Source organism: Kryptolebias marmoratus, linkage group LG6, assembly GCF_001649575.2.
Source record: "Kryptolebias marmoratus isolate JLee-2015 linkage group LG6, ASM164957v2, whole genome shotgun sequence".
Taxonomy (NCBI): domain Eukaryota; kingdom Metazoa; phylum Chordata; class Actinopteri; order Cyprinodontiformes; family Rivulidae; genus Kryptolebias; species Kryptolebias marmoratus.
The window spans coordinates 16498920-16526381 of record NC_051435.1 but is presented as its reverse complement, the minus strand read 5'-3'; the positions used below and the strand labels follow the sequence as shown (position 1 = coordinate 16526381).

The following is a 27462-nucleotide window of genomic DNA, read 5'->3' as shown; positions in this document are numbered from 1 at the left end:
CAGGCAAATATCTTACTGTATTAACAGTGTTCCAAACTCTTGCAGGGAACTTTTACAACATTGGAGATCAGACGGGGTACGGCGAAGACCACTGTCAGTTTGTGGACTCCTTCCTGGATGGTAAGACTGGGAGCAGGATGATGGCTGACCAGCTACAGAGCCGAAAAGGTACTTTCCCTGACCGGTTTCAGATCATTTAATGCGTTTTTTTTTTTGTTACAAGAACTCATCTCTTCCTTGTGTCCGTGTGCGTCAGGGTTCTTCAGAGCGCTGAGGCATGAACCCGTACACTTCGGCGAAATTGGAGGAAAGTCTCATGTGACTTACGTGGGCTGGTATGAGTGTGGCACGTCCATACCCGGGAAGTGGTAAGATCCCACAGGGCCGCCCCGGAGGAAGACTTTCTCTATGGTGAGGAAGAAGACGAAATGTCTTAAAGCCGAAAAAAGTCCATTGAAAAAGAGTCCATTTTTTTTTCTGTTTAATCTTGCAGACTCTTCAAATGAGAGCCTTGGATGGACCGTTGGTTGTCACAGAATCCTTGATAACCTTTGCAACAATTAAATTTTTTTTTTTGTATTTATCAAACATGTCATAACAGACAAAAGAGGACTGGGTCTGAGTAAACCAAGACAATGAACTTACATTAATCATAGAAATAATGTTGGGAAGCTGGCTCCCAAACTGTAATAACTTGTATGATAATATTTATCAAAGGATTGTTGATGAATATTCTGTGTGTAGTCAGACATTTGAGATAAGGAATTACAAATGTGCTTCCAGTATTTATGTCAGTGAGCTCACACACTGGTGAAGTTCATATAGACACAAAGAACTCACCTGCAGGACTTTATTAGCAGTTGCAGTTTGCACAGTATGAAACGTTTGTTCATATATGTATATGGTGTAAAATAGGGCGCATTTTTCCAGGGACATAGTTTACTACAGGGAGAAGATGAAACGACTTTTATATAAATTTGCAACAAGTCAAGGGTTAAACCAAACATTTGACATTTATGGATTTCGTAGAAGCCATACGGAAACTATTTAAAAAGTTTTGAACGTGGAAGCCTTCACATGCAAAGCTGTTTCGAGTGTAAATAAATAAAAACTTTTCGGTCATTGCGAGTTTCTCCTCGATCGTGACTGCACGTGCTTCATGTACCTTGTATGTATGCAGCAATAAAGTTTGGTTTTATATTTACACACTTTGAGTAGTCTTTATGATACGATACTTACCCCCAATACAGTGAAAGTAAACTGCACATTTCAGAGAGGCCTTTTATTGCAGCCAGCTGAAGGCACACCTGTGCAATAATCATGTCTTATCAGTATCTTGATACGCCAAAAATTTTTTTTAAAAAGCCAAACCAGTTGTTTATTATCTTTCCACTAAGCTTTAGCGCAACAGCTCACAATTGAAGTAATAAATATTTAAGGCATCAATAATGACATTAGGAACAGTTTCCCCAGAATCACGTTCTTTTCCAGCATGCAGACACAGTTATGAATTAACCCAACTGAATAAATCTCTCAGCAACAACTAATAACGACTATTCACAGCAGAGAAACACCTACTTAGCACTATTTTACTTGTACAAGCTTCTCTAAATGATCATTAATGGCCATGTGTGCTTAGTTTGACATTGGAGACTAACCACATACTCCCTCGCTACAAGTCCCCGCCAACCACAAGCCACAGACAGAAAAATAAACCAGAAATACCAACATTACCACCGTTTTCCAAATCTGGGTGGGGAGAAACAAAGAGACAAGCCAAACTTAACAGACGTGAACTCACAAACCACAAAAAGAAAAAAATAAATAAATGAAAATTAAAAACACCAAGAGAATAACTACATGACACAAAAAGCTACACTATTTAAAAAACAAAAACAAGGACTGCAGCTGGGTTTCAATCATTTATTAGGTTCAAGAAAAAAAATGTTAACATTTATACATAAACAACTAATATCACGAGAGTGGAATTTGAGTTGATATATTAGTAAAAACCAGTGATGAGATGAGGATAGAAAGGAACAGCAAGCTGTGCTGGAGGATACACACGAAGAAACAAAACCCTTCATGACTCTGGGATCTATGCCTCCCAGGAGTCTTCACTTAGCTAGTGTTCCCAACATGGGGCAGTTTCCATTGACACGTCATCAATACCGACATGGTGGTGATTAAAATAAAGAACCGAGAAAAAAAAAAAAAAAAAAAAAAAGCGGGTTCATCGTGATAGTGTTTTCGGAACTCATCTAAACTCACATCCGTTTTGAGATTTTTGTGGCAAAATGGCCGAGCTCACTCGCAAAGAAAATAAAACAAAACAAAAAAAAAAAAAAACACCTTTACAATGAAAACTGACAGTTTGTGCAACAGCCTGTTTTGGTCTCCCAGGTGTGTGCATACAGACTGGTTACGTTGCTACACCGACGGACACGGGAGGGCAGAGCAGCTGGAGGAGGGGAAATAAGACACGAGGGTACAGCTGGGTCAGAACAGAGAGGTGTGTTAAAGAGAGGGAGGACAGACGCTAACCATCGGACAGAGAGGGGTTGCTTGTTTTATATTATTTGGATTGGCTATTTGAACGGGTGGGTAGACAGATTTTCTGCACCCACTTCAAACAGTTGAAGCCACATATGGGTGATGGGGGGTGTGGGGGTTCAGGGGGGTGAGAGGATAAGGAACTCCATTTTTCTTTTACCGGTATCCAGGACCTGGCTGAGTATAGCCCTGCCCGTAAGGGGGACGGTTGCGGGCGTAGGGATTAGCAGCTCCAGGCGGAGGAGTGCCAGGGTTACCTGGAGGTGGGGTGAACCCTGGGCGGGGTTGGTACCCCGAGCCAGGCTGGGAGCTCGGGGGCATGTTGTAGTTGGCAGGCTGGGAGGCCTGGGAGGTATAGTTTTGGGGAGGGAAGGCTCCTGGTGGATACTGCTGGGCTCCCTGAGGTGGATGGGGCTGCTGCTGACCTCCCTGAAAGCCAGGGGTTGGGGCAGGACCTGGGCCTGGAGCCTGGGAGGTGGGTGGAGGGTAGTTCTGAAACTGCTGCTGCTGCTGCGGCTGTTGAGGGCCGGGCGGAGGGGCTCCGGGCTGAGAGCTGTATCCTGCTGCAAACAGAGAGCGGTCCTGTTAATTTACTTTAAACATGAAAAAAAAAAAACCAACAACACTTCTTATCACAGCAGCTACTTCATTTTTAAACCCTAACCTCTTACCAGAGTACTGCACACCGTATTGCTGCTGCGGTGGTGCACCTGGTTGCTGAGGAGGGTATCCACCTGGAGCCTGGTACTGCTGATACACCTGACCTGAAAAGGCAGGGACAAATATTATCAGTAACCAAGTATTAAAGTATTCTCAAAGCACCAATGTAACCACTTACTCTCCACACTGATTTAAAAGGTGTACCACCACATCCAGATAATATCCAGATGCAACAAGTCTACAAATCACACACACACGCACTTCTGCTGCACAGAAGAGATATACAACTGGAAGAAATGTGTAAATCCCATTCAGTCCCACTCCAAGATCAAAAATCCCACATGGAACTGTTGCACTGTTTAGTTACAACAATTAAAACCTGGTAAGAACCCTGCTGCCCAACAACTGTCCATAAAATGAATTCAACTACATAACATAAATCACATTTATGGACTACAGGCTGAGACAAAACTGTCCTTAATTGCTTCAGACTCCTCTCCCTCCTACACATCATTCAGTGGTTTTGCTGATCAAGTTCAGACCATCCTCGATGTTCTCTAAGCTCCAACAGCATCTGATATGACGACATGCAGATGAGGCATCTGTATCTTGTTCATCTGGACAGAAAAATCAGGTAAATGTTTTGATAAAAACAGCTGCAAACGCTTTGGTACAACTCTTTAGTTGCTAGTAATCCACCCCAAAAAGTTTATTGTTTTCTGGGCAGGCTACAGAAAGACTTGGCTGTGAGAGAAAGCAGAATGCAGGTGCCTGAGCAGATGGAAGTCCACAATGTGAACCACGAAGAACCACTCTTTAGCATCACAATGAGTAAATGCAGCTCTAAAATGAGTTTGTAGACAGAAACTTTCAGCAGTTTCTTCAAAATATCCATCATCAGTGTCATAAACTATCATGTGCAAAGAATTATGGTCATCGTTATTTCTGAAAGTGCTTTCATCTAAATATGATATGAATAAAAACTGAAAATGTCATGCATTTTTGACCTCAAACATACATTTCTGCTTTAACTTAGAAATGAGACATTTCAAAGAATGGGCAACAAATGGGTGTTCACTTTAAAAGCCATAATCTGACACAACGGTGGAGAAAAAAAAAAGAATGAAAAAGCTGCGCCCACACTGTTCAGGAGTAGCTAAAACACAAACTCAAAGAAAAACACCAATACTTCACGTTTCAACATACGCATTACAAGACTAATTAATTCTTGCCCTCAACGAAACAAAGGTAAATATCTTTATACATCAATTTAAGAAGCACTTGACACCTAAATACTTTTACTGTACCTCTCTGCCACGCTTCATTTTATTTTCCCCAAGACAGCAGCCATCTGTTATCTCCTTTAAGACAAGCACAGTAGTCTTTATTGCGAGAGAAGGCATGTGTGTGAAATCAAGCTCTGTCCTGAAGGATGACTGCGAGAAACCTTCAGGCCTGGAGTTCACTTCAGTCCAGGGCAGTCGGGTCAGCAAGGAGAAAGATACGGCTTGGGGCTACTTGAAACTGACTTCAAGAGAAGTCAGAAAAATGGATTTTCAATGATTTTGTCGTAAATCTGCTGGCCTCTTTGTACGCCTTAAGAGGGAGTCAATAAAACCGAGCTGCTATTTTAAAAACACATTTCACACCAAACACACATCTGTCCATCTGATAAAAAAAAAAAGGGAAATATGCTTTTGTTTTTTGCACAATTGTAAATTATTGCCGTGGGTTGGTCTTCATCAGTCAATAGGGCAAAATCTTTACCATCTGCTTATGAATCCTGTTAACGGCATTCTTTTGATATCATGTAGCCAAAGCTTACATTGTGCGATTTTGACCGTCTTTAAAAAGGCCACATGTTCCTTTACCATCCAACCCTCACATATGATACTTTTTAAAACCTCGGGCCCAAACCATCTTCAGATAGTCAGTCACACTTACAGTCAAACTAAAATCAAAGATACTAATTAAGACAGCAAAGAAGCCCAGAAAGTCAAAGATGAGTCTGCGCAGGGTTTGGGTTACGGTCTTTGTGCACCAACCATGTGCAGAACTGGAAGGAAAACGAGAACTGCCAAAAAACAGATAAGATCATCTGTTTTGTCTTTTCTTACTGACTTGGGCTTGGAGATGTATTTAACAACAGGATAAGATGTATCCAACCACAGCAACTAATTTCAAATGAATCTTAGCCAACCTCTTTTGAGACTATTCTCTCCTAAATTCACACAGACTGCAGTGGAAACAAACGGAAACTGTATGGACTTTCATGCAAATCTACGCTAACTCCAAGTAAAAACAAGTTTAATAATTAAACTTACTTTAATACTTGTTTGTTCTAAAACCTCTTGCAATAAGGCGAGTCGGGCTGCTGAGCTGAGTAATCATCATACGTAGCAAACTCTTAATCAGGCCAACTTTAGCTCAGAGAGAAATGGTTACTTATTTCACAAGAAACTGAGCCTATTTACCTAATTTTCATGTAACAGATGGAAAAAGAATCACATACAGGTTTCTGTTAAGTTAGCTTTTGTGTGAAACATATGTTGCCGGCTAGCCTTCACAAATTCCTCCTTTTGGAGCAACTATCTGAGCCAGGTAAGTACATCGTTACTCTAACCTGTAACTACTCATCAGCTGTGTTTTGTGTGTAGTCAGCTGCTAATAAAACAAATTATAAATCTTAAAGGAAGTGCGACCCTTTATCTTCTCTGCTCCAGTAGAGCTCACATTCAGTTAGAGTAAAATTGAAGTTATAAATAGCCCTGCTCATTTCATAAAGTTTGGTAAAAATAATATTTATAATACATTGATCCTTTCTTTGAGCTAAAGCTTTCTGTGGTATTGTGCCTAGAAGTTGTTTTCCCAACATGCTGCCAGAAATTTTGTTCGTTTATTCTTATCAATGCCTTTGGCTTGGTCCAAACACGTCAGTGTATAAAACCACAACAAGGCCTGTGCTGCGTGAGATGAATTTACCTCCTAGAATATTCTTGTTTATACTGCATTTAAGATAACACTGCACTGGTTTCACAGTCAAAACTCATTCTTCAAATCCAAGAAACTGACTGCCAAAAAAGGCAACAAGCCTGCATGAAGTTTACGAACGCGTGAATAAGATTCGTTTGCAGCAGATCTGTGCGGACAGTTTCTCACCATCCATTCCAGCTGGGGGTCCCTGCTGTACTCCAGCATAGGGGGGCTGTTGCTGGGGGGCCACTCCGGGCTGAGGCGCCGCAGACGAGGAGGAGGCGATGCTGTCAGGTGTTCCTGAGCGCTCCTCTGCCGCAACCGCTGGGGCCACTACTCGAAAAAGGAATACGCAGATTCGGGACATAACATGAACGCTCGGGCAGGGAAGCATCCTGCTTGTCTGTAGTTGTGGAATGTGAAGTACCTGGGGCCTGGTCCTCGCTCAGACCAAAAGCAGAAATGACATTCTTGTTGACCTCGTCCTGGTTTTTTAACGGGTCAAAGGCCGACATGCTGGCTGCACTGACCGGAGGGGCCTGTTTCACTGAAGAGTCCGCTGCTACAACTTTTCCATCGCGTCCGTCCACCGACTCTAAAAAACACATCCAAAAACTGTTTGAGCACCAAGGACACAATGCGTAAACTGATCATGTTACTAAAATAAAAAAAAAAGCTTATTAGTGACTTATAAAGCAATGACCCATTTGTTTCTTTTTTCCAGACTGATAAAAAAGATCAGCAACTAAAAATCTTTTTCAATGTACTTTACTTTTTGAATGCAGGAATGTGTCATGATTATGTATTTTTTAGAGGCGAATGCTAAAGTCCAAAGTTGCTCTTATGAAGCAAATTACAAAACTAAACCCTGAATTAAACCATCAACATTCAGCAATAACCCAACTTCACACACAGTCCAAATAAAAGCTTTGATCATTGTGAGGATGATGCCAAAAAGGGCTTATTTCTGATGTCATGCATACATGTGGGCTGGTTTGACCACAATCGAACTGGACAGAACAAATTCAGTGTATTTTTGGAAACAAATATTCTATTAAAAACACATTAAATGATTTCAGAAGGGACCGACTCTTATAAACTGTCTCAGTCTGGTGCCAGTGTCTGTGCGTTATATGTGAAATAATAAAAGATTATTCGTTAGGAAGGTCACGCAATCCATTTTAACGACATTGGGAAGCTCAACAGAAGCCTAAGAAAACATCACACCCTCTAATTGAAAATGGGCATGCTAGACTCTTCTTTTCACTCTCATTGAGCACATCTGTAAGAGGGCAGAATTAATGTTTAAACAATTCAAATAGCAGCTGTACCCACCAACACACTAGGAGAGACTCAAAAGTTTGTATCTACAAGAAAAGATTTGCTCTTTTTATTGGAATACTTCGTGTGCGTGTGTGTGTGTGTGGGGATGCTTACCACTTTCTGGTGCTGTAGAAGTCAGACCGGGCTCTGAGGGGGGCTCCAGGCTGTCAAGGAGGTTGTTGACTTTATTCCTGAGCTCGATCAGCTCTCTGCGCAAATATTTCACCTGACTGGATTCCAAGGGCCGCGGCTGACCATTCACTGGAGAGTTCATAATGAAGAGAGGAGACCCGAGTGAGGAAATAAAAGCAAATGCTTCAATAACTTGATTACAGCAAATGCTCGATGTGTATTTTGAAAACAATCTCACTGGAGGTCCAACACTTCTCCATCTCTGCACATTCTGTTTTGTATAAATTCATAAACCCATTAAGTTTTGTTTAAAGTTTTGAAAATTAAGAGGGTTTTCTGGAAAGTTTAAAATGAACTCACATCATTTTAAAAATTTATAAAATAGATGGAAAGTGATCTCTTTCTCATTCCCCTCATTTATTTCTCTCGGGAAGGTTCTGGGAGATGGTTGCAAAAAGAACATTAAGGTGACTAACAGAGGAGTCAAAAATGACATAATCCTTCGGTCACATGTTGGATTAATAAACCCTGGATTTCACTGTTGGCTAATTTTACTATTTGACGTTTCTTGAGAACGTTTGGTTTCTCTGAAGATGTTTTATCAATGTGTAGGTGTTTGTATTAACTGAATGACTAACTATCGCCACGTTTTCCCCCCAATTCAAGGGAAACAGGACGCCAAGGATATAAAAATGTCAGGACAAAAACCATTCAGGAACCATGAAGCTCATGGTTCTGTCTGAAAGAGCCCAACTGAGGTGCAATGGGGCAGTCTGTTCCTGCCGTTTTCCCCGTGAAATATTTTCTGGTTCGTGTGGCTGCGTATGTTGGCTGAACGTTACGAAATAATACTGGTAATCAATTTACCACAACATAAATTTCACATTCGCGGGGTTTGGCGAAACTATGTGAAATACCAATAATGCTGTGGATGTGCGACTTGAAAAATGTGCGAGTTTAACTACATTCAACCCTCATTTTTTCTGCATAAAGTGACTGAAGAAAAATAAAATTCAATCATAAAGAATGAATAGGCAGATCTACAGTTCTGCAAGATCCCCGTGAGTCAAGCAGAGATGCCAATGTCATGAGATTATAGTTGATATTTACTCTGTCTTTAAATATTAACAAAGTTTGGAGGGTAAATTTCTGATTGAAGATTGTAGCATTGACTGACCACATCTGTTGCTTTGTTTTATGTAGGAAAAACCGTTGTAATTAACATAATAAAAGGCATCTTGTATGCAAGTGAGGACAATCTGGATCAAATATAGTTGTTAAGCTTGTGCCCTTAGGATTTTAATCACCTGGTGATCACAATTATCGGACAAATGCTGTACTATAGGAGGTTAACTTAAAGAAAAAAAATGAACACAAACATGCCCTGACTGACATAACTGGGTGAGGCCTACAGGTTATTCATCTAAACAACATCAGGCAAACAGGCACAAAGCCAGGTCTTTGTGAAAATATCCTTGTTATTATTTGTTCACTCAACCAACTCTTAGAAGCACAAAGACACTTCAAAATTAAGTCAGGTGGGTGTGCTGGCAGCGTCATTAGCTCAGTGCAGAGCTGAGGTTTGTTGTGTGAAACATATGTTGGACTGCCCTCCAGTGACGTTTTGATGCAACAGCTCAGATGGAAAACCTGATCTCTGGCAGTGAATGCGCTGTATATGAAAGGAGCACGAGAAGAAAATGTAAGGTCTTACCAAATAATGTCAGTTTGAGTATTCTACTGCACTGGATTGCAAAGGACAGGTCAGAGCTGTCAAAGATAGTGATGAGATCATCGTCTGAGGAAAAAAAAACAAAAAAAAGTGTCTCCATTACATCGGTGCATCCAAATCAAAGTGAACAATTAACATTTAGCGCAACCAGAGCACACAAATCGTGCCCATATTCACCTTCATCCTTGTATTTGATGGTGACCTCGTCGTTGCTCTGCAGCTTCCCCCGGAAGACGCGCTGCATCATCAGCACCAGCTCATCGTATGTAATGTCTTCATTGTGGATAGGAATGCGTCTAATGTCGTCGCCCAGCTGGGCTTTGATGATCAGCTTCCCGCTCAGGTCCAGCTGGCCGTTCATGTTGCCGTCTGACCTCTAAGGCTCCCACCGCTTAACCCAGAATAAGAGGAGGCAGGTTTTAAAAACAAAATGACCAAACAAGATGCTTTTTGTTGGAGTTCTCTTATTGTAGACAGCTTTATATATCAAATATAAATGCAAAACAATTTTCTGCAAAGAAATGGGATTATTATGAAGCAGGTGAGGCAGTATTATTTAAGTGAATGGTTAAATATAAAGAAGTCATTAAGGTATTTTTATATTCTCTTTTTAAACTAAATTTATGCTTCATAAATGTGTTTAATAGAGTCAAATGAAGACCGAGTACGACTTCATCTGTGAACAGTAAGTAGATTAACAGGTCAGGAGGTTGGCTGATATAAGAAGTATCTTTGATTAAAATAGATCACTTTTAAACAGACTAATTATATGTTTTCTCAGAACTGTAGCTGCAGTTTCCTGCTGAGTAAATCCACATTACAAAGTTCAAAGACAAGGACCTTTTCCACCTTTCCAAAACATCAGGCCTGTCCATTGAACTGTTGAGTCCAAGGGTCAAAAATCACCCAGTGAAGTGGCAAAGACTCACTGATGATTACAAACCTCCTTAATGACTTCTTCGATAAGAGAAACCTTTCACCTAATTCCTCCACTATCATTTTGAATATTGCTTACATTCTCTTCCCTTCATTTACAGAAAAAAACAACAACTCTTTCTTCAAATATCAACCATTAAAAACTCCCTAAGCAGTTTAACTGGTTGGGTTTCAAATAAGCCACATGGATTCAAGGCATGCCTTTAGATGCAAAGCCAGCATCACTGTGGTTATGTTTTGATTTGCTGCCAAACCTCAAACACGAACTAAGCATCCAATCCAAACATCCAAAACGATGGCCTAAATCACATTTAAAGCAAAAACTCAAAAACTAAAAGCTTAACAAAATTACATTTTAGAAGCTAAATATTGATTACAGTTATTTATGACTGTGCAGCCTCTAAACCCACAACTAGTAAAGCCGTCACAATATGATTTGTTTAAAAACCTGCTCATTTATTATATTTTTACTAAGTGCAAATACTGTACTAGGATATCTGCACCAAGGCAAGAGTGTTACATAGTTTTAAAGAAGATACGATTGTTTGTGATTTAGCAGTATGTCACTTATTGTCAGAGTGTTATCCAGCTGATGTAATGAGCTGAATGAAATCCTGCTGTGACTTAAACTCCAGAAATGCTCCAGCTCTGGGCAGATGAGTAATTAGCTAGATGCTAGGGATTGTGCAGTGGCTAACATTTAGCAACACAGTCATATTCAATGGCGACAAGGAGAAACTGGTTTCTATCCTGACGGGACACGTAAACGATGATCAGCTCGACTGGAATTACATGACTGAAATGTAACCAAACTCTGTGGCTGCTAAAAAGATGCTAATTTTACCACAGGGCAGCGATGCAGTGTCTGTGACAGCTGAAGTTTGGCAGGCCATATTCACCCCTGACAAGTCATTAGTCACAACACAACCACGATAACATTAGACTTCTTTGTCCCATAGTTGAAACATTGTGATGAAACAGTCTGCTTATTTTGCCTTAAAATCAAATGGGTCACCAAACAGTGGTTTTCTGAGTGGCTGAATTAATTTGACGGAAAAACAAAACAAAGTAAGACAGCTTAACATTCAGTTAAAAACGTGTCAACCTAGCCTAACTAAGATGTTTAACTTTAACTTTCTACAAATCAGTCTCAACATTTATTCAGAAAAGGTAAAGTAGCGCTAAAGTACCGTTAGCTTGGTGCTAACATTAGCCAGCTCCAGCTAACTACATAGCTCGCCAGCTAACAGACACAGATGGCTTACAACTAAATTATATTACAAGTAAACCCCAAACCCAGTAAAGCATTTTACCTGAATCAGACGACTTAACCACTCTGTGTTTACCAGGTTTTCCCAAAGGGTGAGAATCCAAATCTTTAGCTAGCCTAGCTAGACCCGGGGAGCAGCATCAGGAAGTGTCCTCCAGACTGTCAACGTCAACCAGTACGTGGCAATCTTTCTGCGCAGCCGCAGAACGAAGCAAAGCGCGTTCCTCTTTAAAAACACCAGGGCTGGGTCAAGTTACCTTTAAACGCTGTATTTTTCTTAGCAATACCGAAGTAAAAGATACAAAACAATAACTGATACTGATGCAGCAAGGGCTACAGCTAATCAATTCATCAAATTGGTGAATAGTTAAGAACTGACCTCAACTATAGAGCAAATAACTGCAGATTAGCATTGTCCACGAAAAAAATAAATAAATAAACATTGGGGACTTTCTGGATAGTTAATGAACCATCACATCTGAAACAGTTCGAATCATACAGCATCTGAGTATTTCTTGCATAAAACAAAATATCAAAAACATATTTCCATCCTTTCCTGTTTTAAATATTGGTTATAAAACACCAAGGTTGGATCAAAATGCTGTTTAAGTGAATATTAATGTCACCAGTAAAAATGAAAAATGCACTAAACATTGTTGTTACTATTAATAAAATTCATTACATTTAAGCACAGGGTTACCTATAGCATACCATTGGGTTACTTTTGGATTATAATGAATGTATTGCACTTTATACTAAAAACTGTTTATTGATGAAATTTTAGTTACACGGTTGACTTACTGAAAACTTTCCTATTCCATTTAAAACATGAATGAAATGAATGTCTTGTTTTTTTTGTAAATTATTAACAAAGCCTAAACAATACCAGCAAAAGAGTAACTCGGTTTTATACAGTACATTCAGATATGCTGAACAATTTTGTTTGTAAACATTTTTCAATGTCATATTAAAACCAATGAAATCAAGTAATCCTAAACACATATCATAATCGAATCCTGTTTTCTTATTATGTATTCCTGATGACATGCAGCTCTTTTATATTTGAAATGGTCAAACATAAAATTTCAGCAGACTCAACAGCATTTGTGTCCTTTTCTTTAGTTCTTATACGACAGAGGCAACAATCTAAAATAACCATCCAGACAGAAACTGTGATAGCCATATTTCAATTTTATTGGCTTGACTGTATTTAAAATAATTGTACTGAAGCTTTTATGAAAGAGGCAACATTAAAACTGACGTTCTTTATAGTAACAGAAAGAAAAGCTGCAGCCAGAATTAGTACTGAAAAGGACGCGAGAGGATTAACAATTTAATGAGGTACTTCTGACTGGGTGAGCATTTAATAAATAAAGGTGAACAAAAAAAATAAGAATTAAAATTTGTTTTTTTTTTAAATAAAATGTACATCTTATTTTATTTCAAACTTTTCGTTGGAGGCCACTAAATTAAAAAGTCTTATGTTTTTTCTGGTTTGTTGATGATAAGCTGCAACAGACCTCAGAAAATAAAGAAATATAACTCATCTAAGAATCAAACAAAACAACATGTGCTTCAGTCACAAACGTTTCCCCTGAGCTACTTCTTCTTCTTTTCCTGAGTTGCGTTGAACCACGAGTCTAGCAGTTTTTTCATGTAATATAACTGCCAGGCGTGTACTTGAATCGCGACCACCATGACGAGGTAGGTGACGGTCACCGCCGAGAAGCCAAAGATGAAGCGGTAGGCCTTCCCGTGGCGGTAGAGCTGCTGTGCCACAGGAAACATCTCCATGCCTCCATAAATGAGAGGCGTCACTGAGAACAGCCCGGCACTCAGCATGGATAAGACCAAGTAACTGATGTTGTTGTTCGGGAGCGACAGGCTGCTGCAGAGCAGCGGGAGGAGGCTGAGCAGGTAGGGGTACTCCCACTGGTACGGCATGGACACCGTGTCATGCGACACCAGGTCTAAGTGGCTGACGGTCATTTGCGCGGCTACAAGCAGCCAAATCAGGAGGTGGACCAGGTTCAGCTTCTGTACCTCAGACTTCAGAGAAGCGCTGCAAGAAAGACACCAGTCCTTTAGAGTGATATTTCAAAAAAAAAAATACAACTAATGATTATTATCAGACATGGATATAAAGTACTTGCCTCATCTGGTATTGGGGGACCACCCTCTCTCTGGGTTTAAAGTTATTTCCATTAATACTGGCAGCTCTGGGGCCAACACGGGAAGTCATGTTAAGGAAATCCTGAAGCACACACAAGACATAATTAAAGCTGCAGCTCATTAATTCAACAAAAAAACATCCAGTTTCCAAATTAAAGTCAAATAACTGGAGATTAGTGTTTACAATAGCTTTAGTTTTATATATTTGCCAACAATCATGAGACATTTATGATGTTCTGACTGTATAATGAACGATCAGCTGCACCACATCTGAAACAGCTGGATTATTTGTTTTTCTTGCATGAAGGAGATAATAAAAATAAAAAAAAATCTTGCATTGTTGAGACACAGATAATCAAGCTAAGGAATGATATTAATTCTGCCTTATTTAGACAGGCTGCTCCTTCAATCATGTTTTTTAGACACAGTAAAAAAACAAACAAAAAATGAAGGCGGATGTGATTTGCAGCAAGCTAGCGATTAGCCGCTAACTCTAGCTACATTCATGCTGCGTTTTATATGAACGTTTATGTCTCATATGTTGTAGTAAAGGCGTTTTAGCGACGCTAAAAACAGACACGAAGGAGAGCTTAGCTTACCGCAGTCTGTTTCCTGAAGCCTGGCGGCGGAGCTCGTTGTTTGAATATGAACTAACAGAGAAAGATGCGATGAGAGACTAGTGTGGAAAACACGGCGCATGCGCACTCTGACCGCAGCATCAGCATCTCCACTCACCTCAGGATACTGAGGGGAGAGGGACATCACGTCTATCTTTTAACATAAATTAAGTTTCTGGGCTTTTAAGTTTGTAGGAATCTCCAGTGGCACCTTACTATAATGAATGACATGTCCAGTTAACTATAGAAGCATTACCGATTTACTTTGACTTGAACAAAAAACAACTAAGAAGGATTTGAACACACCACACTAGCAGAAATAAGAATGTCAATTAACGATAAACTGATTAAAAATTAATTGTAGGTTATACATACACACACACACACACACACAACAATTTAGCTTATGAACCTTGGACAGTTTTTCTCTGACAGATACTGTATTTTACAGTAAGATAATAACAAGCTGATTTTTTATTTTAATAAACATTTTCAACCCTTGTATAAAACTTGGGCTTTTCTGACATTAAGTGCTTTCTAAAAGTTGATTTGAAAAAGCTTTTTAGGCAAGTAAAACCAGGTTTTAATACTAAAAATGACTTCAGCACGATGACAGTCATGTTTTTTAAAGACGGAAGTTAAGAAGCAAAGCATAGTTTTTAACATATTTGTTATTGATGTCACCAAATCATTAATAAAGATTTAAAAGACGTAACTTTCTATGTGCATGACTCAGCAAATAAATAAATATCAATCAGGCACATCTTCAAAATGTCCTGCAAAGTAAAATATCAAACAAAGTCACATGAAGCTCAAGAACGTGTCCAAGGATTTTTATTCTTTAAATAAATGAGTTTTATTAAGAAAAAAAAAACATTCATCACAAATTTGGAGCAATAAGACATCAATAACTTGATTACAGTCACAATATTAGCACCATCTTTACTCTCCTGTAAATACGTCATGTTCTCTTCTGTTACAGGCAAAATGGATTCAGCATAATCTGCTAATAATATGAAAAAAGTCCCATAAAACAGCTTTGGAAAGATGCATGAATTTCAAATTGAACAAACTTTAAAAAAGATGAACACAGATGATCTTGTTTATTTTTGGATCAACTCATTTTGGATTTTAAGAAGAAAAAAAAAACAACTCAAATTCAAAAGACTTGATTCCAAAAGATGTGAATCCTGCTGAATTAAGAGCTGCTTTTTCTTGCTAAACTTGTACAGATGCTCATGTGTGGATAAATGTTTGCACTTGACTTCAGTCTTCACTGCTGTTTGTGTAGGTTTATGCTGATTGTGCTAAAATGTTGAATATGGTCCATTAAGTGGTTTTTACAGTTCAGAGCAATACTGCGTTAAGCTTGAAACTCTTTAGATTTTTTTTCTCTTTTTTTAACAAAAAAGTTTACAACAGAACAAAACTAACAACACACATTAAAACACAAAACCAACAATAAAATTGCATTGAAAACCAATCAAAACGGTAGTCAGCCAGCAATATTCTCGTGCAGGTTACATTTTAATTTTTACCATCCATGTGCTTCTTTATAGAAAGAGCAATAACAAACAGCCCCCCTAGCAGTCATTAGTTTTCCTAAAATATGGAAATCCTCAATGCAGCTCATGATTTTACAACTTTAAATTTAGTTTATGTACCTCAAAGTCATTGAGTTTTTATCCTAATAGTCCCTTTGTTCTGCTGAAAATTAGCACTGGAATAGTCTTATCTAAAAACTCAGTCATTTGGAAGATACCCAGCTGCAAAATAAAACAAAATATGTACAAACTGATGTGATAAAAACCTCACTCTGTCATTCATAACAGGTCATTTTACATGCTTACCTAAATACACAGAGAAATAAAAGGCATGCAAAAATAAGCAGTCTTTTCTGTCAAAATTAAAAGTTAGCACGGTTTTTTAATATAACTTGATGCATGGTCTAGCTGCCAAATTTTTAGGTTGAGCATGGATTGAAATCGACAATATTGCAACAAATTTATACACATTAGTTTGTTTTGTCTGCTTTAATATAAACTGCAAAAGCTCCCTTCACGTGTTTGCAAATAGTCACTGCAATTTTAAAGGTTTCCTATACTTTTTTGTGTATGCCAAAACATCTGGAACCATTTAAAGTGTTATCTGGATGCCTTTTGTACAATATTTATTCATTTTCAAGCATAAAAAACACAAATCTTAAATTTTAAATGGCTACAAATTTTTACAATATAAACCACATCTTTTCATCTTTGTTGATGGGATCAACTTTACATAAAAAATGTTCGGTCTGAGATAAAAGAAGCTTCCTTCCACCCTTCTCACTAAGCCTTTCTCTTTTTAAATGTTTTGAGTTTTACATTGGATACAACAAATAACCCGAAAAAGACGAATGGACATACTGTCCAGCATAAAGTCCTGAGGCCTGATCTGAGGGCATCTGAATATACACTGTGTCCCCAGGTTGTAGAGGTAGTACAGCACTTCCTGATGCTTGGTCTAAGAAACCCTTTTTGTATTCATCATACGTATACATCACTGGCTCATTGTTTCTCATTAAAGCCGCCCACACATTAGCTCCTTTGCAGTGAATGTGGTAGGAAAAGTAATAAATGCCAGGCACATCACAGGTGAAAATTCCCGTCTGGGGATTGTAGTTTTGCCGACCGTTGTACAAAAGCTTATCGAAAACAACGGGAGCGCCCACAGATGGGAACGGCGTCGTTGCTGTGGCTGTAAAGGCTGGCATTTCCAGCCCACTGGGACTCAACACTTCTGCCCCATTTCCACCATATTTGCTCTTCTTACCATAACTTCCAGCTTTAACACCATCTAGTCCTGGGCCCATATGAGAGAGCACTCCAGTCATGTCCGGAGAGAAGCCAGGTTCTCCAGGTGGACCAGGAGGGCCAGGCTGACCTGGCTGACCAGGTGGTCCGGATGGGCCTTCTCTTCCTGGGGGTCCAATGGGACCAGGTAGGCCTGGATTCCCAATCTCTGCAATTCCTGGTGGACCAGGCGGACCATTTTCCCCTTTAGGACCCCTTAGACCAGGAAGCCCAATAGGTCCAGCTGCACCATCCAGTCCTGGAATTCCTTTAGGACCTTGAGGCCCCATTTCACCTGGTAATCCCTCTTGTCCTCTTGTACCAGGAACTCCTGCGGGTCCAGGCATTCCAGGTAAACCTTTATGCCCATCAGCTCCTTTGGGACCAATTGGTCCTAGCAGACCTCTTGGTCCTGGTTCTCCGCGATCTCCAGGCAAACCATTTTTACCAGGAAGTCCCGGAAGACCAAGGTCACCCTTGGACCCATCAAGTCCTTTAGGTCCCTCATCTCCACATTCTCCTTTAGGTCCAGGAGCACCTATACTTCCTGGGGGTCCCATGGAGCCTGGGGGACCTGGTGGACCACTTGGTCCAGAAGGTCCAAGAATACCAGGCAGTCCACCAAGACCCTTATCTCCTTTAGGTCCAGGAGATCCAGGTGATCCACCCATTCCTTTATCACCCTTTGGTCCTGGAAGTCCTGGTTTACCAAATCCAGGCAAACCTGGTTTTCCTGGCAAACCTGGTGGTCCTGTATGACCTTTCTCACCAGATATCCCTGGTTGTCCTGGCAGGCCATTTTGACCTGGCTTTCCTTGACCAGGTAGACCTGGTGGGCCACGCAGTCCTACTTCTCCTTTAGGGCCTGGAGGTCCTGGCTCCCCAGGATGTCCTTTATGTCCCGGCAATCCTTGTGGACCAGGTAACCCATTCAATCCTGGTTTCCCAAAACCAGGCAGCCCTCTTGGGCCAGCAGGTCCTTGAGGCCCAGGAAGCCCTTTGTGACCAGGTTGTCCAGGCAGTCCCATCCCTTTGTCCCCTTTGGGTCCTGGTAATCCTGGAAGTCCTGGCAATCCCTTGTGACCTGGCTCCCCTTTGGGCCCTGGTTGTCCAGGTAATCCTTGCATCCCTGGTTTACCTATTCCTGGGAGCCCAGGGGGTCCCGGGGGACCCTTAGGCCCTGGTTGTCCAGCTTGTCCTTTCTCTCCCCTGGGACCGGTTTTGCCCTGTGGTCCACGCTCACCATTTCCTCCTCGCTGTCCTGGCAGTCCAGGCAAACCAAGTTTCCCAACTCCTGGTATTCCAGGTGGACCCTGAGGTCCAGGTTGGCCTACAGGACCTGGCTGTCCATTCCCTGGTGGTCCAGGAGGTCCTGGAGGTCCCTCTGGTCCAGGTGGTCCCATTGGACCTGCTTCTCCTTGGGGAACTCCCTCAACTGCACTAGGGATCGTCAAACCTGTTGGAAATTAGAAAACATTATTTCAGAAAATAAGCATTCACAAATATATTGAAAACCATTTGGTTTTACAGAATGGTCTGTCATGCATTTATTCTACTTATGGAGATCAGCCATAACAATATGACCACCATTTAACCAACCAGGTGACAAGAATGAAAGTAACAATGTCAGAATGCAGATTTGTTCAACTAAAATTTGGGTTGGAAGACGTCATTGTTACCTTTCAATGAGCATGATACTATGATAGGTATGAAGAAGTTAAATATAAAAGGGCAGATGTTGACATATGTATTTCTTGAAGATAGGTGGTTTAAGTCTGTCAAAGCATGATTTTCTTACCTTTGTCTTGGCCACCAAAATAGTTGACCCCTTTCCGAGCATTTTCTTTGCCTTTGAGTATGGGGACCTGGGGGACCTGGGGGATCTGGGGGATCTGGGGGAGCTCTTTTCTATAGTGTGGATATTGCATATAAGGCATTTCTTTGCCAAGGTATTGTTGCTGAGGGAAGCCTCCTTTGCCCATTGCCATATGCTGAAGGTGCTGTATTTGCTGGTACGGCTGGGAGTGAGGTTTGTGCCCATAGTATGCTCCACCACTACAGCTTATAAAAACTACAAGCTGTAGCAAAGCAAGGATGAGGGGGGACATGATCACAACCTGTGTAGAAAAGTAAACAAGACAAAATATTAGAAAAAAGCTTCAGCTGTGTTTATTTCTTATTTAACATTGTGCTTTTTGTTAAATATCACATTCAATATCATGTAAACGTAACCAACTTCCGTTTTAGAAAGCAGTAAATTGGAAACTATTCTCTGTCTCCCTCTGCTGGCTACTTCTTAAACTACAAAACTTGCTTAAACCCAAAAAAGCAGTGTGCAAAACTACAAATTTGCAGAGCTTTAATGTGCCTAAATTACACATTCAGTACACTGTACACCGTTCAGTTCAGTTCAAACAGTTCAGTTTAATTTTCTTGGTAAGTTGTAATATGCAACGTTTATAATGAAAAACAACAAATGAAAAAAAAAACCTGTAACAACAGAGAATTAATAATTCTTATATAATTTTTGAGCCCTAGTTTTTGAATTAGAAATGATATCTCTCATGTGAACCATAACTTATTCTTGTAGTTAAACTGGCTATTTCTATCATTTCTTGCCAGACGCCTGCATTTTTACTCAGTTTTCCTGTCTTCTTTTAATTGTCTCCATGTGTCTACAGTGCATTACCTCAAGGTTAGCCCTGTCAAGCATCATGTCCAGCTGACCAACACAGAAACCTTCACACAGGCTCACTTCTTACTCCTCTCAACTAAAATCTGCAGACCTCTCAGACCCATCCAGTGGATCAGTTTGATGAAAACAACTTTTGACCAGCAGATAAAAACAGGTTCCAGTTCATGTTGAAAAATGCTACAATTCCTCTGTACTCTATAGTATGTCTGGCCTTCGTCAGCATCAGAAAGACGTGGACTTCCTTCAAAGGTCGGCTCTCACAGGGGGGCGGGGGACAGTGGCACAGCCTTGTTAAAATCATCAGAAGCTTGAGAAAAGGTCAAAGGGGGGAAATATCTAAACAGCTGCTAATGGAGGGGACATTCAGGATGAAATTTAGCATTTAAATTAGAAAAAAATATATATCTACAGCTGATTTGGGAAGAGTGAAACTGAATATCTGCGATGGAATGATTTAAATAAAACAAGAGGAAAGGTGAACGCCTCATTAATGCACAGTGGGGAAAAAGGAAAGAGCCTGCTTGCTCTTTTACTGACCATTAAACATCTCAGGCCAGTTTTATGTGGAAGACATGTGCAGTACTGTGCAAAAGTATTAATATCTCCCATCTCCTTGTTTCTTTATATTTCGCTTCCAACGATCCAGACTTTGCTGTAATTATTTGGTCCTATTCAATAGTTTTTCAGACTTTCTGAAAGTCCTTTTTCCTTGAACTTTGGCTGCTTTTTTATTATTAGTCCAATACCCTTTTTCAGAGGAATGTTTTTTGTAGGTTTCTTTAAGCCACTTAAGCCTGACTTACCCAGGCATAAAAAGACTCCTTAACTTAAAGAATGGACCACTGTTGCGTTGAAACAAACAGTTTAGCAAAAGGCCAGTTTTAAATTGATCTTTAGACTCCTTATTACTTGCAGTTTATTAAAATTACCAAAGATGTCACAGTTTGACATTTAAAATAATATTTTATCCCCAACAAGGCAATTCCCAAAAAGCGATTAGTTGAAAACTTGTCAGACAGTAGATGATGAACTCTAATATGATGGATCTTTGAGGTGCTGTGTCGAGTCGTTGGTGGATATCTGTTTAAAAACATTACTTTATTACTTTCAAATACCACCTATCTGCTGCAGATAGTTCTTTTTTCAGGCCTAAATGAAACCTATTTTTTTTTTGTCTTTACCTGTCTATGTTTGTCATTTATTTAAACTCACTGCACAATAATAAATAAGAACGGTTTGAAGATTTTGCACAGTACTACAGAACAGCAGCTCAGTTTAGTCCCAAATGCACTTGTTAGATTAGATACCTGAATGTAATCTGTATTAATAACACCTTTACGGGTTTTCACACCAGTCAGATTGCTTGAATGGTAAAGGAATATCTGTAAAAATAGTTTGTGTTCGCAATTTCGGTACTATGTATGGATATATTTGTGTGAGTGGATGAACTGGAGACCTGTCCAGGGTGATGTCAGCAACCATCGCAGCCCAGTGAGATGATAGCTTTAGTCTGTGTGATATGAGTGACTGGCTGCACTGTCATGGACGGCCAAAAGATAATAAATAAATAAACAGACAGAAAATATAGATACCTTACATAAATTAAAGTTAGGAAGTCACCAGAAATATTCTGATTCATGATTTTCATGGGGGTCAGATTAAAATTATGGCAAACGTTTATTTAGATATTAGAAAAAGCACTGCTGCACAACTAATATGGTTTATTAAAAAAATAAAAATAAAAACAGTTATTGCATGCTGACTTTGAAGCAACATTATAGGAGGACAAATAACAAGAAACATCTTCTCAGATTATTTTTGGTGCTGTCTCACCATGAGCCGGTTTGTCCAGACAGCCTGAAAAATAATCCAACCTCAAAGCTGTCTGTGAGCCTCTGTTTTACTGTAATCTATCTGTTCACTTTTAGACTTTTTCCCAGACATCTATCCTTTTGGACTAACAAAACACTAAAAACTGTCTCTTCAGGTGTGAGAGGACTTGCTATAAGGTGTCACTGAAGTCTATTTAAGCTGCAAGTCCCTATATGTGCCTAAATGTCCTAAATGTCCGTAAAACTGTTCACGCTTTACGTCAGCTTGGACAAGCATGTAACAACACAGTGTTATCAAAATTACAGTATGTCAAAATGAATATAGCTTGACATAATACCGCTTAAATAAATCAATCAAAACATTTTTATAAGATGTTTTAGACATACAGCTGTGTTAATAGTTAAAAATGCTTCTACTACTTGAGAATACGTACAGTATGGAATTACAGTATGTGTTTCATACAGAATTAGCAGGGATACAATTAAATGTATTTTTTTCCAAGTAGGTGATTCTTGTAAGGATAATACTTCAAACTATGTACTTGTTAAAAGAAAAAAGTTGTCATCAGTTTTCATTAACTTTTGAAAGAGAAAAGGTCTGTTTTTATATCAAACAAACAAACCCTGTTAATTTGTGAATGATTAAAACAAACCACAACCAACAGATAACATGTAAAGTGACAGTTCAGAGCTTTAGAAGTGTTTTTGTTTTGTGGAAAGGTTATGAACAGTTATTATTTTACTTGATGAAAATAGATATTTAAATATCTTCAGTTTAAAGAAAATATCTTATCTTATTAAAAAAGTTGTACTTTTTTATTTTGACAAATGTCAGTTTTACATTGCATGGTTATTTGGCAAAAACATATAATACTCCTACAGGAAGTGCTCTAGGTTTCACTGGAAGTGCTGCGGCCACTTTTCGCACTTACAGAAATCCCACAAAAATCTATGTCAATACCATATAATCCAAAATTGACAGTGATGTAATGGTTTATATAATATCTTTCGCTGAAACACTAAGGAATTTTGAAAAATGGGGTTGTTTTAAGATGAGAGCAATCCACTTTTGTCTTGGACTATTAGCTCATAAAACCATCCAGAATTAAACTATTTCACCAAACTGAAGCTATTCAAGAGCTACAAGAAGGAAAATATTCTTTGTTCATTACCATTCCAGAGTCCCACTTCAAAATGCATTAACTATCCTTTTAATCATGACAACAACATAAAGGAAAAGGAGGAGGGAGACAGATACTGATGACGAATGAGGTGGAAGAGTCTTCATTCATAGAAACACACCTGGGTTTGATGACCTGCCTTTCTATTGACTGCGCACGTTCACACAAAAACCAAGCGCTTCTGCCCACAGAGACAGATCCCAGCTGATGAATGTGACAGCCAAGTGCACACAGCTCGGCAGCGTGCCACAGTCTTCCTCAAAAGCCCACAGTTGGTGTCTGCAGAACTCTTCCTTCTGTCAGACGGACTTTTCTCACCGTCTCGGTTTGTTCCTGTGTCTCTGCTCGACACAAAGCCGCGACTGTTCTGCAACGTCAGCCTTTATCTCCCCTCCATCCTCTCTGTTTGCACTTACTGGGCTGCTTCTCGAGGGGTTTTCTCTTTGCCTTTGGAAACGTGCTGGTTGGGTTACACACAGCCACTTGGAGACGACAAAGAAGGTCAGGACAACACAGAAGACACGGATGGAAGTCCAGCAGTGATGAGACATGACAGATGAAAGGTTTCCCATGAGAAGACTTAGCTTATGCTGAGTGTTTGTCTGTGTGTGTGAAAAGACTCATTGAAGAAGTATTTAGTACTTAAAGGAATAGTTTAAATTCAAAATTGGTTTACAGTGGGTGGGAAGCTTAAGATCATTTAAAATCTTACCTGAGAGGCACTTTCACAAAATACTTCAAGTCTGGACTGAGACACTTTCTGGCCGCCTCAATGATTTCTGAATGGACCGAGGCGGCAGAGGGGGGTTGAAGACAACCCACTGCTGTTATGCCTTTGAGCCGCCAAGACAGGCAGTAACACATCCGTAACAGTCGTTGTGTGAAAACATATGCTGGCTTTATGGCTTTACAAGCATGTGATGTAGCGATGACATACGGTCTGTGCAGCCACCCAGCCGAGGAAGTTAAAAGCCTAAACAACAATTAACAGATTTCTAACCGAGGAGGCCATTGATGATGACGCACAGCAAGTTTGCTTTTAGTGAAAGACTTTGGTTAACCACAAAGAGGATCGCTAAACTGAGTTGGTTAGTTATGTTCTGAAAATGATATGAGGGAGATGTCCATCACCCATTTAATGTGCAGTGCTTCTCGTCAAAGCAGCTCAGTTCTGCTCCATGCCTCTTTTGGTTCCACAATGCTTGCTTCATTTCTGAAAGCTCACGTCTCGCAGGTGGGCGGCTCAGTTAGTGATTTGTTTAGAGTCAGAGGCAGCTTGAAGACGAACTGGTCTGTGCAGCCATTTTGCAGAACTGTTTAGTCAAAGTGCCAGTAGTCTGAATAGACAGACGAGCTAACAGCTAATTTCAGCAAAATTAAAACCGAAGGGAGATTGCTGCTGTCTTCAAACAACTCTGATCTTAAATTTCATAGCAGTTCATCTTAACACTAATTTTATAAACCTTTTTATCGTGGCCAGTCTTACATTACACTGTAATTTACATGGACTTGCCTTAAACTTGTCAAAATGATCACAATTAGAATCCCATTTCTCCAGCCTGAAGCTGTTCAAAGAGCTACCTACGACAGGTAAGATATTCACTGTTCATAAACTTTCTGCAGAACCCCATTTCAAATAATCTGAACTAACGATTTAAGATATTCAACAAAATTACAACTGACTTCTCTGCGCTGCAAACCATCTGACAGATTTGACTTAATCCAGCAGCACGCTTGTGCTTTCCTAAGTGCCTTTATCATGTGTTTTCTCAGCAAACAGAAAAAAAAATCTAATATTTTTAGCCCTTCACCTCCCTGAATGCAGCTTTTATCACAGAGCACACCTTGTAAAATTACCACCTCTTCAAGTCACGCTGTAAACAAGCGCTGGACACATATCAGTGGAGAGCAGTTACTCCACACACACACACGCCTGCATACACACACTTCGCCACAGCTGTGCACCTAAATGACCAAAGTGTTTGCCTCCTTTTCTCAACCACCGTCCTTAGTTTTCGTGGCATTCTTTTACCCTTTTGTCCCGTCGCATTCCTGACGCTTCCTGAGTAATGCAGAAATGGGGGCGCAATGTTATATGAGCACACACGCCGTTCGAAAGGTCACTTCTTGTTGCAGAAAATTGGCTAAAATTTAAAGTCACATCTTCTTCAGCACCTTTCACAGGCTCAGGCCCAATCCTTTACTGTGATCCGATGGAAACGAATATAAGGAAAGAAAAAAAAGATAGATCAAGAACAGGGATGGAAAGGTTTTAAAAGAAGGATTGACGTGTAACAAATAACTGCGTATTCCTAAAACCATTCACAAATTACTTCACCCGAAAGTTTCATGCACACAGATCACATGCATACATAGCAATACAGAGCAAAGATAAAAGTGCAAATAAATGACTAATTAAACTAACATTTCTTGAAGGACTGCATGTTGCCTGCTCCTTTTGGTGCCAAAGTTTTAAACCAAGATCTTGAGTGATCTGTTAGTGCTCAGAGTATGTGATGGTGATGACTCTCAGATACTTATACATAAAATTTGAGTTCAATATCTGTAAAACTAGCCATTTTTTGTGTTTAAGGTTAGTTGCTGCAGCCATCTTTAATCAGGCAGATGAGGTAGGTATACATCCAATGATTAATTTCTTAGAGTTTCAATAAAACCTACAGACATTTATATGATTACCTGCCTTTCATGGTGATGAGCAAAGATTAAACAAAACAAAAAATTCCTACACAACTAAAGAACCACCTCTGATTATCTGTGTATATAGGTCTGTATGAATAGTTAACAACTGGCAACAAAAACAACAAAAAACCTCCAACAAGGACAGTTTCCAGTCAAATAACCTTCCATGTGTGGCTTGAGAATCATTCAGTCAATCTGAGGTTAGAGCATACATCTGTCAGGCACCTTCTCCTAAAAATGAGTTCAGGAGGCCTGATCTTTTTTTGGCTTTAAGGAAGTCATGAAGGATTCATGCGGCTGTGACTGACAACATCAATAAAATGTCAGAGAGAGAGGGAAAAAGGAGCATTATTCAGCACATCAGATGGAGGAGACAGAGCAGCTACAGGCCAAAAAAGTTGTTTACTCTGCTGTCTCTTCTCACCAAACTGCTGCTCTCGCCCACATCACATTCACCTGCCAGTTTGGCTTCAACTTTCTGCACTCATGCACGCTTCGGGTGGATATTTCTCTCTCACACACATACACACAGATGGATGCATAGCTCACACAGACTCTGTGCATGCAGCAGCTTGAAAGGCTCCTGTCTGAGTTAGGAGATGCCTGATGATGACGTGGAGATCAAATGCTTCTTAGCTAAGACATCAGATCCTTATGTTAAGAATAAGAAAACACACAAATGAGCTTCAGGTAAAATAGGAGAAATCACAGTGGACCGTACTAATTTGAACAAATGTGCAGAAATTATTCTTTAAAACTGCAATTTCCTTATTTAGAACAAGAGTTAAAAAGACCCCAAAAAGAGCCACCATTCACGTAATCCAAGAAAAAGCAGACTGAAATCAGATGGAAATTAAGATGTGGTTTAAGAGAGGAGCTTACCTTTTCCAGTGGCCGTTTATGGGGGGATAATCACTGCAGACAGGCCGACAGAAAGAGTAGCAGGCTGACGGACAGCAACACACAGGAAAGCCTGGCATATGTGTGCCCATGAGAGACTCACACCTTGTGGACGGAGCTTTTATCTGCTGCAGGGTGGAGTCACCGGGGTGGGTGGGAGAGACAGAGGAGATGGAGTCAGCTGAGAGTAAATATAACCTCCAGAAAAAAAAATGTATATGATGATTTATGGAGGCCGGTAACAGTGATAAACAGGAATGTTCCTCACCTCGTTAACCTGGTGAAATACGGACCACTGAGTGCTATCAAAGGAACATTTAGTTGCTGGTCTGTATGAGCCCAGATCAAATTTATAGTTTAAGTCACCTCTCTCAGCACCCACCTGGAACAAATCATGTAAAAAGAAGGGCCCACACATGAACAGTCAGAAATATGTTTGAATTTATTGCTTTTTACACAATTGCAGTTTAAGTTTTGTGATTTTTTTTTTGGGACAATTTTACCTCAGAACGTTAAACTTAGAGTGTGACGATGTCATGCACTCTAATGTGGGAGCTGCTCCGTGTTTCTGTCTTCCTGTCTTATTAAGAGTGCTGTCAGGGAAAGTGTGAAACATGGGTGTGGTTGCCATGGTGACCATAATGCATGACAGATAGCAGCTTTAACATTTCTTTTTGACTTGGTTCTTTTTTACCATTTCTTATACAGTTTATACATCAAAATGTCAGCGTTTTATCTGCTTGGATTACAAATGAAAGTTCAAAATTATTATTAAAGATATTTTAGAAGAAAGTTTATGTTTGTTAGAATTTCCAGCAGTAGCTGCATTAGCTTCCTTTATTTTTTTATTTTTTTAAATTATACTACATCACATATAATTTTGGATAGGTGTTGTTCCAGTGCATTTTATTATTTAACTTTTAATATTTGAATAATTAAATTCAAGCTGTATATA

At 39.7% G+C, this 27462-nt stretch overlaps 4 protein-coding genes across 10 annotated transcripts in view; 1 reads left to right on the top strand and 3 right to left on the bottom strand.

The window, feature by feature from the left end:
• The window catches only part of LOC108232460 (target of Nesh-SH3), a 31390-nt gene extending 30184 nt beyond the window's left edge, over positions 1 to 1206 (top strand). For all 5 annotated transcript variants that reach the window (XM_037975948.1, XM_017410265.3, XM_017410267.3 and 2 more), the window contains 3 exons: positions 46 to 168; positions 257 to 411; positions 494 to 1206. In XM_037975948.1, coding sequence (XP_037831876.1) covers positions 46 to 168; positions 257 to 372 — 239 coding nt within the window. In that variant the 3' untranslated portion in view covers positions 373 to 411; positions 494 to 1206. The remainder of the gene's footprint in view (positions 1 to 45; positions 169 to 256; positions 412 to 493) is intronic.
• Positions 1207 to 1909: 703 nt separating this feature from the next.
• On the bottom strand, positions 1910 to 11767 carry tfg (trafficking from ER to golgi regulator). Of its 3 annotated transcripts, none has more exons than XM_017410054.3 (8): positions 11623 to 11767; positions 9551 to 9764; positions 9356 to 9439; positions 7624 to 7770; positions 6614 to 6781; positions 6373 to 6522; positions 3225 to 3317; positions 1910 to 3116 (listed from the first exon to the last, which is right to left on the bottom strand). In XM_017410054.3, exons 2-8 carry the CDS (start codon positions 9732 to 9734, stop codon positions 2710 to 2712), a joined length of 1233 nt encoding a protein of 410 aa, XP_017265543.1. In that variant the 5' UTR covers positions 9735 to 9764; positions 11623 to 11767; the 3' UTR covers positions 1910 to 2709. The 3 variants fall into 3 exon arrangements, with proteins under 3 accessions (XP_017265543.1, XP_037831877.1, XP_017265544.1); XM_037975949.1 differs by having other exon boundaries at positions 1910 to 3113; XM_017410055.3 differs by having other exon boundaries at positions 6373 to 6519.
• A 983-nt stretch (positions 11768 to 12750) lies between these two features.
• Positions 12751 to 14473, bottom strand: jagn1a (jagunal homolog 1a). Its single transcript, XM_017410201.3, has 3 exons — positions 14351 to 14473; positions 13733 to 13833; positions 12751 to 13641 (listed from the first exon to the last, which is right to left on the bottom strand). The coding sequence occupies exons 2-3, from the start codon at positions 13819 to 13821 to the stop codon at positions 13179 to 13181; spliced, it is 552 nt and encodes a 183-aa protein (XP_017265690.1). The 5' UTR covers positions 13822 to 13833; positions 14351 to 14473; the 3' UTR covers positions 12751 to 13178.
• A 711-nt stretch (positions 14474 to 15184) lies between these two features.
• Positions 15185 to 26656, bottom strand: col8a1a (collagen, type VIII, alpha 1a). Its single transcript, XM_017410138.2, has 3 exons — positions 26490 to 26656; positions 18998 to 19316; positions 15185 to 18655 (listed from the first exon to the last, which is right to left on the bottom strand). The coding sequence occupies exons 2-3, from the start codon at positions 19305 to 19307 to the stop codon at positions 16728 to 16730; spliced, it is 2238 nt and encodes a 745-aa protein (XP_017265627.1). The 5' UTR covers positions 19308 to 19316; positions 26490 to 26656; the 3' UTR covers positions 15185 to 16727.
• Positions 26657 to 27462: the final 806 nt, after the last annotated feature.